At 47.3% G+C, this 14,057-nt stretch overlaps 2 protein-coding genes across 2 annotated transcripts; one reads left to right on the top strand and one right to left on the bottom strand.

Annotated features, from left to right (window-relative positions):
* Window positions 1-738: 738 nt before the first annotated feature.
* On the bottom strand, window positions 739-3,698 carry mmab (metabolism of cobalamin associated B). The gene is made up of 9 exons (XM_035435708.1): window positions 3,505-3,698; window positions 3,022-3,086; window positions 2,768-2,861; window positions 2,598-2,655; window positions 2,387-2,459; window positions 2,114-2,211; window positions 1,847-1,911; window positions 1,686-1,745; window positions 739-1,081 (listed from the first exon to the last, which is right to left on the bottom strand). The coding sequence occupies exons 1-9, from the start codon at window positions 3,615-3,617 to the stop codon at window positions 997-999; spliced, it is 711 nt and encodes a 236-aa protein (XP_035291599.1). The 5' UTR covers window positions 3,618-3,698; the 3' UTR covers window positions 739-996.
* Window positions 3,699-3,816: 118 nt separating this feature from the next.
* mvk (mevalonate kinase) lies at window positions 3,817-13,671 on the top strand. The gene is made up of 11 exons (XM_035435710.1): window positions 3,817-4,047; window positions 4,143-4,235; window positions 4,421-4,568; window positions 4,709-4,856; window positions 6,046-6,201; window positions 7,778-7,881; window positions 8,229-8,274; window positions 8,795-8,885; window positions 9,859-9,975; window positions 10,086-10,239; window positions 12,473-13,671. Exons 2-11 carry the CDS (start codon window positions 4,158-4,160, stop codon window positions 12,622-12,624), a joined length of 1,194 nt encoding a protein of 397 aa, XP_035291601.1. The 5' UTR covers window positions 3,817-4,047; window positions 4,143-4,157; the 3' UTR covers window positions 12,625-13,671.
* The last annotated feature ends 386 nt before the right edge of the window (window positions 13,672-14,057 follow it).

The following is a 14,057-nucleotide window of genomic DNA, read 5'->3' as shown; positions in this document are numbered from 1 at the left end:
TTCTGTGGTCAGAACCGGCAGCCATGTTCAGTATCCATGGAGTTAAAGTGCATCATAATAATTTGATCCTGGTTTGCTATACACATCTCTTGTGATTCCTTAGAAGTCTGTAGCCCCCAAATAAAGAGCTCTTTTCCCATTTGGTCCTAGTGCTTGAAATGTGTCAATCCCGTTCCTATTATACTAGGAAATATAACCTAGCGGACGTAAATCTGTAGTAATGTAGTATTTTGTCTGGTGGTAGTGCAGTAGTTCCATGTGTGCAGAAGAGTCTTGAGGCTCCCACTTCTAAAGAATGCAGTATTGAGAAATGTAATATTTAAGCTGCCTTCATTCTTGTTTGTTTTATTGTGTCAAATGTCTCTTATATTTATGAGGTAACGTCCACAAGAAAAAGTACAATTATCTGAATGTGGAATGGAATTAGCGTAAAGTGGTTGTAATCAAATTAATAGTAACTATGCCAAAACAACTACTTGATCTTAATGTTACAGTAAAAAAAATGTTCTGTCACAATAAAGGATTACACTTACTCGCAATGGTGAAATTTCCTAACATATAAAAAATACAAGCCTTTACTCTACATGCAAGTCTCCATGGAAGTAGATGCAAATGTAAGACTATCATCTATCAGTGAAACACAGGAACTAGCTTCTTAAAATGCCTCTTGTGTATATGGTAAGATGGGGAAACATTTTTCTTCCTCAGAGTAGACAAATGTGAACGTGACCCAGGTTATATGGTCAGAAAAAAAGTGTGAAAGCAGTTTATTTTGCATGAAAACAATCATATCATTTCAGAAATGAATGTATTTAATAATGAACATCTTGTCTTGGAAGATAAGTTTGTGGTGCTGAAGTAAAAGTACTGTTTCACACACTGTAGCTTCAGTCCTGGATGCACCACTGAGATGCACTCCTGTGCAGTGGAGTTCGAGTCTTGTGCGCACGGCCATTTTGTTTCTTCCCCCCTCCCCTTCTTCACTCCCGCGGTTCCTCATTCAGGCCTCCTGTAGATGGTCTCCCTGTTGCCCTCTTTCATAGCCGCGTACCTGGCTACGGTGAACAGGTAATCGCTGAGCCTGGTCAGGGAAAAACAGACGCAGCCGGTTAATTTGGTGCATGACACACAGGTACACTGTACACTGCAGCTGGCTGTGCTGAACACCCCCCGCCCCACCCCTCAGTCCTAAATTTGACCAGGTATTAATTATTATTGTAACCTATGTAGTTGTTTGCAATCCAGCACGTTGTGAACATGTGACTTTTTTTCTTAATGGCATGCATAGCTACTTCTGACATAATGTGGCTTAAGTGGGTAAATAATCCCTGCAAACATGAAAAGCCCCCTAATTAAGAAAAATTAACAGCTTGTTAAAATCCTGGGATTGCTGTTGTGGCTGGAATGTGAATCAGCATACACAGGGGGGCTCCCCAGGACCAAGTCTGAATTCCAGTCCTTTAGCCCAGTCGACCAGTGGGGGGGTTTGCTAGAGAACAATGAGATGTGGATCCTAGCCAACCAAACCCTTCCCAACCCCTGAAATATGCTAACCGCCAATTATGCAGCGCCCTGCTGGGCTACTGGTCACAGTCGCTACTGACAGCGGCCTGCATTCTGTCAAATCCCAGACCACGGGACCCCTCCCAAGCCCAAGAACCTAACTGAATTATTTTTTTTTTTACCTGTTCAGAAACTTGGCCACTTCTGCGTCCACCTCACGTGACCGTACGATAGGGGCAACGCTGAAAGAGAGGACGGCGGGTTTTTGGTGTCTGTGGCGCCACGCGTGTAAATGTTACTCATGCGCGTGGGGGCTTGTTTAGGGCAGGTAAGGTGCACCCACCTGCGCTCCGCCCTGCGGCACACTGACCGGGCCACGTGCAGGGCGGCACTGCTCTTCCCTCCGGACTGCAGGGCGTGACAAAGGCAGACAGATGGAGAGACAGACAGGCAGGCAGGCAGGCGGACACACACACACACACAGACAAACAGAATTAATTCAGGTCTGCTCATCAGTGCCTGAGGCCTCATCAGCCGAATCAAAAGTTCTGTAGTGTGTTATCACTGGCGTAGCACCAGACTGTTTAAGCAGTTCTGAATGTGGCCTTACGGGTAAAATGAAGTTGGTCAGTGGAGGAAGTTCCTCGGTATATTTGTCAATCCAGCGTTCCAGGTCAGAGAGAGGGTGTCCACTAAACATGGTCTTCTCTGTGCAGAAGAAACATTAACCAGTCAATTTCAAATACAAATATTAATGAACAGAGAACTGGCACAAGATTTACAGAAGACTGTGAAGCAGGCAAAGCATAATTCTGTAAAAACAGCTGCTTCTGCAAGGCACATAACATTAATTTTAGCAGACTTTAAAGTTGGAAAAATTTACTTAAGTGACTTTGCCTTGCTGATGACTGGGGTGTGGCGATATTCGATCCCACATCTTGTAGCACACACTGAATCTGTGATGTAAAGAAAGCAACAATTAGGAACATAAAACTTAAAATACAAAAATATAATAATGGCTGTTGAGTAAAATTATTTTTGTTAAACTGTCATGTTGACAGTTTTAAAAAAAAGTTGTTTTGTTTTCAACCAACCTTTTCTAGCTCTTCTGTGAATGCATGGCCTTGGTCGATGCAGAATTCTCTGGCCAATCTGAAAGACATTATAGGGAAGTGCAGTCAAACTGAAGAATGCACTCAATGGTCAACTGTGGAGTGGTTAACCCTGTTTCCCCCCCCCCCCCCCCCCCCCCGTTTTTCCTTACCCTATAGCGCAGGACAGCTCATCGGTTGCCCCTAAGGCTTCGAAAACACCGTCCTCCTTTGGCCTTCTTTCACCGGTGAAAGTGCTGGAGAAACCTTTTAGAATGATAAAGAATAATATATATTAAAAAATCCTGAATGTCACAGGGTGAGATGCACGCAGCAAAACACATTGATATCGTGTATCGATGCAGTTTACATTTGCTGAATTACACAAATAACAATACACGCACGAAATGTAATTGGCATTACCAACCTTTGTCTCCTGTTTTTGTATATATTTTAGGTGCCTTGTTGCCTCGTTCTGATTTTGCTGCATTACTTGCAGTGGAATAACCAAAACGGGTATGTTAGCTGCATTATTAACTACTTCACCTCACATAAAACATAAAGCAATCCACAGTAACGTTTTCTGTCTTGCCACCCTAGTAAAAAAAATCAACTATTAGTGTCAAGCTAGAATTAAATGGAGCAGTTAGATCACCAATGCTATGCTATGCCATACGAATTGAGTTATGCCTAGCTTGCGCTGCAAGATGTCAAAGAAGGTACAGTATCGGTCAAAAGAGTACAAGCTTTTAGTTAATAATGTTTTATAAACAATTTACTAAGAGCCTAGAAAGCTAACTCCACAAGTACTGGGTAATACAGGTAGGCAGACAGGCTGATTGAAGCTAACATTTGATGCTATTTGGCAAGCTAGTTATCCCACTAGATAGGTAATTAATTAAAACCTCACCCTGTATCATTTGTACTTGCACATAAAGGTCTGGTCCAACATACACGAATGGATTTTTTGTAAGTTCTGAGAACGCAACGAGAAGCAATGTGTTTTATTATCACGGAAGCCATGTTTATATTTCGTAGAGATAAATAAAAGGACTGCCTTGTTTCACAATTTTGGCCATCTTCGACTTCCGTACGGATGGGTCGAACGTCAGGACATCAGACGACCAATGGCACGAGTGTGAAAACTGGCTATTTATTGGACAGTTGAATATCGGTAGATTTGCATATCAATCTTGATTGGATCACGGCGGGCGGTAGCGTGCACCTCATATGTTGACAATCCTCAATGCGACTAATACTTCTGGTCGTATGAATAACCTAAAGTTGATAGACGTAAACCGATTACACTGCTATCTTGTCTGAAAATTATGATAATTGTCATTTGTGATTTACTTTGCAGCAACTAGACAGCTGACGTAGGCTCGAAGATTTCTAACTTTTGCTCTCTCGCTATTCAGAAGCTGATCTGCCTGTGTGCGGCGTGCGTGAGCCGGTAAAGCTAACTTTAAATGCTAACTACAGTTTGAAAGCTCGCTAACCACCTGACGTTGATAATGAATATTTTCTGTGTCCGTTATTATGTCGCAGGTTGTTCGATCTGAAATGCCTATAAAGGAATGTATTGTCTCTGCACCCGGAAAAGCCATTCTTCACGGAGAGCATGCTGTAGTCCATGGGAAGGTAGGTTGCTTCAATCTAAGTTGAAAAGCTGGGAGTTAGATTTTTTGTGTGTGCAAAATACTACATAATAATCTCGTATTACACTGATAAAGCCGTATTAAAACGTTTTTGTTGTTGTTGAGTTAATTGTGCAGTGTTGTCACCCCGATATGTGCCTTAATTGTCGCGCAATTTATCTGTGTTAGGTGGCCCTGGCTGTGAGCTTGAACCTGCGCACGTATCTGCGCTTGGAGCCGAATTCGGCCGGGAAAGTTTGCATCAATCTGCCAAACATCGACACATTCCTTTCCTGGGATGTCACATCGCTGCAGTCGCTGCAGCCTGACCGCGCAGGTGCGATTTCTGCCACCTCCTCTGGAAAAAGAACCCACTTTACGCTTTAACTCCTCAGAGATTCAATGAATAGTTCTGCCACATGTGCAAAGCACAATGAAGTTAAATGAACAATACCTTAACCTCTGTGTGCCTCACAGCTGACCCGAAGAATGCGAAGGAGCTGGATACTGACCTTGTTTCTAGGCTGCGGGGTTTTATCGGGGTGACGGACGGTAATACAGACACCAGCACCATGGCTGTCCTCGCCTTCCTGTACATCTACCTCTCCGTTTTTACCGAGTCCGGGTGAGTATAGCAATGAACTGGTTTCCAGTGTTAGAATTCTGTGTTTTTATGACAGTGTCTTGAAGAGAAGCAACTCCCAAAAAACCTTTTGTATTTCCAATTTCATTACAATCAGATCAGATGCTCTTATCCAGAGAGGCTTATAGACTACATTTTTCGTGCAATCCACTTGTACAGCTGGATAGTTTTACTCAAATAATTTGTGTTAAATACCTTGGTAGTGCCCTAATATAGATTTGAGCTCAGTTTCCTCACCGTTGGGCATTCATTTTAAATGACAGTCATTTCACCTCATTCCTTGGCACAGATTTAGAGTGTACTGCATAAAATCGTATTTCTTGTATATGAATATAATTATCGTACAGTTTATACAATGTATTCCACCTTTGGTGGTTGGTGTGTCATATGTTGTGATATGTTGACGGTCGGCCAATAAAAACATTTTGAGAGCTCGCGGCAATAATAGGGGGCCATAAAGATAAAATATAATTATCACAAACACAGATCGCGTTTTGGAGGAAAACTTAGCGGTTAGCTTGTCATTTTGACAAAAAAACTTCCAACAGATGGAGCACGCTGAAGTTGAGACAGGAAAAAGGCCCCCATTTTCTCACCCCTGTGTCGTAGAAGAAATGGTCCCGGTAGCTCGGAGCCAAACGCTGAGCCGCATGACGGCTCCGTGCTGTGCGTGCGCTGGCGGAGGCTGACATCGCGCGAGCTCGTTTGAAAAGGGAAGATCCTCCCTGACAGGGTGGTCTAATGAGGGTTTGGCGCAAAGCTACACTGCAGCCTTAACAAGTCTGGATATGTTTGTCTCCGGGGAGCAGGAGTGGACAATTGGTTTTCCGTTTCTTCCTGTCTGCAAAAAAAAAAAAAAAAAATTAAACAAAAAAAACCCCCTTTCATCAGCCATTGACATCACAGGAAGCCAAGTTCCCCTCACATGTGTATATATTAGTCCTCTGGCATTTCCAGTGGGCATTTTACTGTGTGCCATTCTGTGGTGCAGGAAGTGGCGGATGATTGGTGGCTTCATAATGACTCCTTTCTGAATCCAGCAGTGTGGGGATGGGGGGGGGGGATCCAGTTGGAGAGTCGGCCTCCCTGCGGGCTGCTCCACGCGCCTCAGCGTTCCCGCTCTTTTTTTTTCTTTTTTTTTTTTAACCGCGCCGGTTCCGGTCCGTTTCAGGGGGCTGCCCGGCGCGACTGTGTGGGTGTGGTCGGAGCTGCCCACCGGCGCCGGCTTGGGGTCCAGCGCGGCGTTCTCCGTGTGCCTCGCCGCGGCGTCGCTGCGCGCCAGGGGGGCCGTCACCTGCCCGCTGGGCGACCGGGACCAGACAGCCAGGTACCGCCGCTCGCGGGGCGCGGGGCGCGCGAAGCTCGCTTTCTCCACGCTCAGCTCTTATCTCCTACAATACATCACACCCCCCCCGAAACACAGGCCTTACTGTGCGTGAGTCACGTGTCTGAGACGGGCATCACAGCTCCATAAGGAATGGGGAGATGGATACTCATAAATGGTAAATGGACTGCATTTATATAGCGCTTTTATCCAAAGCGCTTTACAATTGATGCCTCTCATTCGCCAGAGCAGTTAGGGGTTAGGTGTCTTGCTCAAGGACACTTTGACATGCCCAGGGCGGGGTTTGAACTGGCAACCCTCCGACTGCCAGACAATCGGTCTTACCTCCTGAGCTATGTCGCCCCATACATCACACCCCCCGAAACACAGGCCTTACTGTACGTGAGTCACATGTCTGAGACGGGCATCACAGCTCCACAAGGAATGGGGAGATGGATACTCGTAGATACTCACCTTCTCTGCAAGGTTTTTCTGCTTGTGGTGTGCTGGTCTCTGCAGGTAAACGTTGTTCAGGTAGACATCGTTTCTGGCCTCGGTCCAGTAAGCTCGTCTGCTTCTGTGTGTGTGTGCCGTGCGCGTCTCCCTGGTGCTCGCCATCCGTGTGTGAACGCGAGTTCCCTCTCGCTTCATCTCCCACGGCTGTGTCGACGCTTTCTGCGCTGTGTCGGTTCTGCACAGGCAATAGGGAAGAAAATACAAATAATAAACCATGATAAGAACGGGTAAGCAGTAATATTAATAACAAGATCTGCAGGAAAATGATGTTGCTGAGTGGTAGTTTTATCCTCGGCTGTCAGCAGGCCTTTTGATAGGCCTGGGCTGCAGAACCTGACGCTGAATACGATTCTGATTAAAGTGCCGCTCGCCGACAGAAACTGAATCTCTGCCAGTCGCTGCTTGCGAGAGCAATTAACGTGGCTCCTACGTTTCTCACACGCGAAAGGATTCTAAGCCGTTAAGCCAAGCCGGTGCAGTTAGTACTTACCAAGCGTCAACAGTATAATCGCACCAACACCTCTGCGATTTTAACAGTTGCTATAGGGTGTAAATCAGGCCCGAATGAGGCGACACCGCAAAGCAGGAACGGGTGAGATCTCCAGCAGGGTTCACAGTTCCATCACAGGCCTCCTCTCTTTCCCTGAAAACGGATGTGTGCGTAACTGTGATCCTCAGCAGTCACTTTCCACCCGAAAAAGTGCTTGTAGCAAGGGTCTAGCATAGCACATTCAGCCACTCAGCTATCCTGGCTTATTTGGAATTCTGTGGGAACTGGAGCGTGACGGTTCACAGTATTCCCACTTTATGTGATGGAATTTGTTAGTCGTGTTTAATACGATAGTAAATTATTTTCATGGTCTTATAATCCTGGTATAAACATTGATAATGGAACAAAACAGCTTAAGGTCAGTAGAACGGACATATTATAAGTTGTACAAAAAGATCAACTATTATGAAATAAGTTTTGGAAAAAAAAAAAAGATTGGATGAACAGTAAAGGCGTAAGATGCAGCATGCAGGGGTGTGAATTGGGTGTGGTCGTGTGTCGTCGGAGAAACAGGTGGAGCGAGGAGGAGATGGAGCTGATCAACGCGTGGGCCTTCCTCGGGGAGAAGATCATCCACGGGAACCCGTCGGGGGTGGACAACGCCGTGAGCACGTGGGGTAAGGCTCGGAACGCCGGCTCGGAACGCTGGCTCGGAACGCCGGCCCGGAACACCGGCTCGGAACGTGCCGGAACCCTTTTGTACCGTAATCGCGATCGCAGTACAGAGGCCGCAATCGGCCAATCGGTGAGTGTATGATAGCTCTGGCTCATTGGTGGAGTGCTTTTGGATTCATCCCATTGGTGTAGACCCGAATTGCCCGTTTTCCCTCTGGGAACGAGGCAGGATTGGCTGCGGCGAAGGCAGGCGTTTAAACAGAAGATGGCTGATACGTACGCCGTCGTGCGGGTGACATTTTGCTGCTTTCCACGCCGACCTCGTGCCTTTTGTCTGCTCGTCTCTCAGGTGGAATATTGAGATACCACGCCGGGAAGATCACGCCACTCAGCAGGTACGGCATTTCACCCTGACCGTGTCACAGATGTTCTCCTGGACTGTAACGTCGTCACATGGTACATGGTGTGTGTGTGTGTGTGTGTGTCTGTCTCCCCATTTGCTCTAATTTTCCGTTGTCCTGTGACCTGTGTCCCGCTAGTCTCATTAATCCGATCTCTCTGTGGAAGGATTCGCTGAAGCCGGACGTTAGGCTGCCTCGACGGCGGCGGAATGTAATAGCGAGGCTTTCTGTGCTCTGGCGTACACTAGCGAACAGCTCTCGTTATTAATAGTTGTTTTTTTTTTTTTATTGCTTTGGCGGAGAGTTTTTTTTTTTGTTTTCCATCTCTCTACTTTCGTCTCTCCTTCTTTGATAACAAGAGGCGTTACGTATGAAGCCATGCGGGTCAGGTGAGTCACGCAGTGTTTGTGTATGTCACAGGACGAAGTTTACCGAAACAGCACGCGAAAAAGCCGCACGAACTTCTAATTACATGCGACATGCTTTTTTTTTTTTTAATTCTTTTTTTTGCCAGGGTCCCCATGTTGCGAATCCTGCTCACAAACACCAAAGTTCCGCGCAGCACCAAGGTACTTGTTGCCGGAGTGAAGGACAAAATTAACAAGGTACCCAACGCCGCCGCCGCCGCCGCGTTCGCCACGTCCGCCGTGTTTTCATCCAACCCCGTAATTATCCTAATCGCCCCGGCTTTGTGTCTAAAAGACGCCCCGGGGGTTCTCCGTGTCGAGCAGTTCCATAAAACACGGAAACGCGAGGCGCTCGGAGAGAGAGAGAGAGAGAGAGAGAGAGCACCCTCGTGTGCCGTTGCCTTGGCGACGGAAGCAGGTGTCTGTGGTTCTCGTGGTGCCATGGGGATGAGGGAGGGAGGGAGAGAGTGGAGGAGGGGGTGGGTGGGTGGGGGTGGCGGGCCTGGGGAGGAGGAGGAGGGGAGGGGGTGGGGGGGCGGGTATAGGCCTGCAGTGTTTTCGGTTGGAGGTACACAAAATGCAGAGCTATTCTAAGTCAGGAACAGATTTCCGAGCATTTCAATGACTCAGTGTGTCTCTGAAATTAACTGTCTCACGGATTTATCTCCCCTCTGAAGCCACTATATTTCTTTTGTAACTTTAGAACAACCAGCTCACACCACGGTATAACAGACTGTGACTGTATATGAAATTCAAAGTCAGCCATTTTACTTTTTGTCCCCTTTGGCATCTTGATCTCCCAACTCTTTCAACAGTAGCAGCTGTTGCTGTTAAACTCTCTTGTTCGCGTATTCCTTTGCTAAGACTAGATAATAATGGGTACTCTAATGCCAGCTGTTTTTGTTTAACATTGGCTGAAGAGACTGCTTTTCCTCGCCCACTTACAGTAGCATGGTTATCCTTTTGAAGAGTAGGTTTCTCTGAATGTTTTTTTAAATTAGTCAGTCATTGTTCTAGAACTCCGCTGCTCGCAATTACTGGCAGTGATTGTGACATCAGCATTAGAATGTTCAGCTGAGAACATTCTAATCGCGTATTTGTGACCTCACACCTTTAAGAGGTTAAGGAGCAATAATTGGAACCCACCCCCCCCTTTCTCTCACACGTCCAGTTTCCCTCGATAATGAACCCGGTGCTGGAGTCCATAGATGCCGTCTCCTCTACGTGTCAGCTGACTCTGACCGAAATGGCCAGCGATCCCACCCCAGAGCACTACAGCGTTCTGGAGGTAAGGCGGCAATGCTCCCCCCCCACCCGCTCCCCCCTCCCGGCCCCCCAGCAGGGCACACAGCCTCACGAGTCCCGTGTCACACCCGCTCCCCCCTTCCCCACCTCCAGGAGCTGATGGACATCAACCAGCACCACCTGAACGTGATCGGGGTGGGGCACCCCTCCCTGGACGCCCTCTGCCAAACGACGCTGGCCCAGGGGCTCCACAGCAAGCTGACGGGGGCCGGGGGCGGGGGCTGCGGCATCACCCTCCTCAGGCCAGGTGAGCGCCCCCCCCCCCCCCCCCCCCCCCCCCGTGTTTCCGTGCCGACGGCTCGTTGCCCCCGTCAACGCATGCTAATTCTGCCCTTTATACGCCCGGCCTAAACCTCGTTAGCCACGGCTTCTGTGCTTCTGACAGTTGTTGTCGTGACGACAGGTTGGGCGAAACAGACGGACCAGAGGAAGTGTTTCCAGTGTTTTTTTTTTCCCCTCTTCTTTTCTATAAGGGTCTATGGGTCTAATTCTGTGGCCTTTATCGGCATGATATAGTGTATCAAATGCTACCAAAGCCATTCAATTAAGAACAACTTAAAATGGAACTTACAAAATGTGTAGATATAGTAAATGTATAGATTTTTCTGCATACTGAACTTTTCAGTCAAAAACTTCATTTGTTCCATTCTAACTTAATTATAGTATAGTATAGAAGGAGGTCAGCTCTATAATAAGGTGTTACAATCCATGTATAATTAAAGCTTTTTGGAATCACAATACAAAGATGATGCATAATAACCTGGTACTCCCAATAAGATAAGATTGTCCAAAATAGTTTTAACTTTTCCCATTTTTGTATTTTTAGCATTCACCATCCAGGTAATGTATCGTTAGGTCTATCCTTTTTTTTTGTCCTTTACGTTTCACTACACAGGAAAGCAGCTGTCTCCTCGTTGCCATAGCAGTACACTAATTGAGTGAAAAAGCCATCTTTTCCCTGGCACTGAAAATGCGGTCTATACTGCAAGGTGTGAACCCGAGGAAGTGACCGGAAAATGCGTCACTCGCGTCCTTTGTGATATCAAACCGATCCGTTCACGCAGGTCTGATTCTTTCGCTCCGAGTATTAGTTTTGAAAAAGGGCCATAGCCCCCTTTCACGTTTAGAAAAATAATAATTCTGATAATTTCTTGCAGCAACCAGGAAAGAAACATGTTGCGCATATGACCATGTTTTTTTTTTTTTTTCCCGTAAGAATACCTAATTCGCTTTTTCTTTTCACCGTATATTCTACAGCGGTCGATACATTTCTAAAGTGCTTCCTTTTGGCACACACACCAAAAAAAAAGAAAAAAAAAACCTGGGGCATATTGCTGCAGCTGGGCTTTGAAATGTGGGATAAGTGATTGGAGTGTAATCAGTGCGAAGTGCGGCGGTGTTTAAACCGCCGCTTAGCCCCGCCCAGGCTAAGCGATCGGCAGCTCGACCGGGAAGCCCCCCCCCCCCTTCCCTCCCGGCTCTTGGGCACGGCCCATCACCGTTTCGCTTCGCCGTGATACCGCCGTCGTTTCGGGGGGTCGTTCCGGGGTCTTCCGGCTGCGGTTTCCCCCACCCCCTCCCTTTCTTCGTAGCCCCCTCTCCACCCGTCATTAACCCTGGCGCAGCGGGATCTGTTTTCCGCGGTTATTACGGAAAATTGCCTCCCTGATTAAAGCAGTCATTTTCCCAAAGTGTTTGGGACCTTTTATTCACAGGCTAATGTGACATTCTTTCACCAGCCATTTGCTCCGTCCCCATTATCCCACAGCCCCGGCGGGTGCCCTGTGTAGCCTATTAGAGTGATTTACGTGTCCGGTCTACCCCGGCAGCCAGCCTTTCTCTCCCACGTTCCACCCTGCTTACCCACAATCCCCCCGTGCTCGCGTCTGGAATGTCTTGGTAACGGGCGCTGATGCGTCTAGAGCAGGGCTTCTCCCGAGCCTGATTTACGTATTCTAATAAGAGGACGTCTGAAAACCTACAGTTTGCGTACCACGCGGTGCTCAAAGCACAAGCCGTTGGCCCCTCGTACTGGCCTCGTTCGAAAAAGTACATTTTAATTATTCGATGAATTATTCACTGTATTGTCATGGATACAGTTTTTTTTTTTTCATTTTTACTTTGAGTGGGGGGAAAAAAAGCAGAATTGTAATGAAGGGCCTTGTTCAAAGCTTGCCAATATATTGATGTTCGGAATGAGAAACTGTCTGCTTTCAAGGCATTACCTGCCTCGGCTGTTTTGAAATCTACCAGGCTGTCTTTGTAGCTCAGAGGTAACACAGCACATTTGTTTATAACGCATACTTGGGGACCCCCCCACTACAGCATGGTTTTCTTGGCCTTGTAGGTCTCTCTCTCTCTCTCTCTCCCTCTCTCTCTCTCTCTCTCTCCCTCCCTCTCTCTCTCTCTCGTTTTTATGAGACATTAAACACGATTGTTTTTTTTTCTCCTTTCCTTCTTTTGTCGTTTCTGCTTTTCAGACACGGACTGCTCGGTGATCCGGCGCACCGCGGAGGAGCTGAGGGGCCGTGGCTATGAATGCTGGGAAACGAGCATCGGCGCGCCCGGCCTGCTGCAGCACTCGCCGTCCTCCCTCGGGGGCCAAGTTCAGCGGGTTTTAAACGGTCACTGAGACGGGCGGTCGGCGGTGGAGACCGTAAGGGTATCTCGCCCAAGCCCAGCCCTGCCCTGCCCTGCCCTGCCCTGAGCTGAGCTGAGCTGAGCTGAGCTGAGCTGAGCTGAGCTGAGCTGAGCTGGGGTCCAGATGCTTCCATTTCTCCGCCCCTGACAGACTGCCTGCGGTGGTTCATGACCCCGACTCCTGCACCGCACTTGGTAAACCCGGACATTTGGAGACCGATGGTCTTTGCTCAAACTCATCGGCAGCTAACTTAAACGTTTAGTGTTCTTCTTCTTCTTCTCCCCCTGCTCATGTAGCTCTTCTCTGAGTGAGGGAAGCTGTTTGGAGCACAAACATTCTGCCCAAAATCATTCAAACATGTCCCTGCCTAAACTGCAGGGTACTTTTTTTTAATCGCACAGTGTCAGACTTTTTTGTGGAAATAAAAAGCAGGAAATACCAATCCAAGGATCAGAATTACAGGGCCTATTCAACCGTAATCACTACAGTTACTAGAAATGAATCATTTGGTTGAAATGGCGCATTCTGGAAGCATGTCTTCTCATGCAGTACAGTGTCATTGAGTGCAGACATCAAAGGCAGATCTGTCCAATAAGGGAGGATATCCTGTCCAGAGGATCGTCATGCTTTTAGCGGTTTCTCTTTCAGTCTGTGGTCATCGTTTATGCTGCAGACATCTGTGTACAAAGATCCCATTGGACGAGACCGCCTACCAGCATCTTCGACCCTTTGCGCACAAGTAATAGAGAATTGGTGCCTGTAGTGAGCTAACACGACCAGTAGGTGGCAGTAATGTCATTCAAGCCCGTGCTTCAGCACGTCGTGGTGCTGTTGGAATGATTTATTTGCAATTATGTGTGTAATGAGTTAATTTCCCATTTCTGAAATCACAGTTCTGTTAATTTATTAACATTTGGGGAGTGTGTAAAATGTCACCATGGCTACAAGGACTGAACTCTCAAGGACTCGCTTCGTGCAAGCCACTTCAACGTCTCAACGAACGGCCAACATGGCAATAAATTATATTGAGAAAAACGGCTGCTTTTGAACGAACCTTCCTCCCTGTCACACACGGCAACTGCACACACTCACAAGCATGGTAAGGCTATATCTCTGTCTTAAAAACGAAGTCTGTTTTTTTTTTTCATGTTATTATATTTATCACAAATGTGGGGCACAAATAGCAGATCCAGAATTAACCACGGACGGGGACGGGGACGGGGACGGGGACGCGGGAAGGGAGGCGCGCGCTTATTTGCGAACGGACATTTGTCACGGGCTGCCGGTATGATTAAACGCGCGCGATGATTCTTAATCCGAGAAGTAGGAGCCGGGAAGCGTTGGCCGGCTCCCAAGAGCCGTTTTAGTTCATTTACAGACACGATTTGGAAGTAAACCACTTTGTCACTACGATGGTGGGGTGG

Source organism: Anguilla anguilla, chromosome 10 (assembly GCF_013347855.1).
Source record: "Anguilla anguilla isolate fAngAng1 chromosome 10, fAngAng1.pri, whole genome shotgun sequence".
NCBI lineage: Eukaryota > Metazoa > Chordata > Actinopteri > Anguilliformes > Anguillidae > Anguilla > Anguilla anguilla.
Note: the sequence above shows the minus strand (reverse complement) of the source record. Positions and strands in the feature narration are given on the sequence as shown.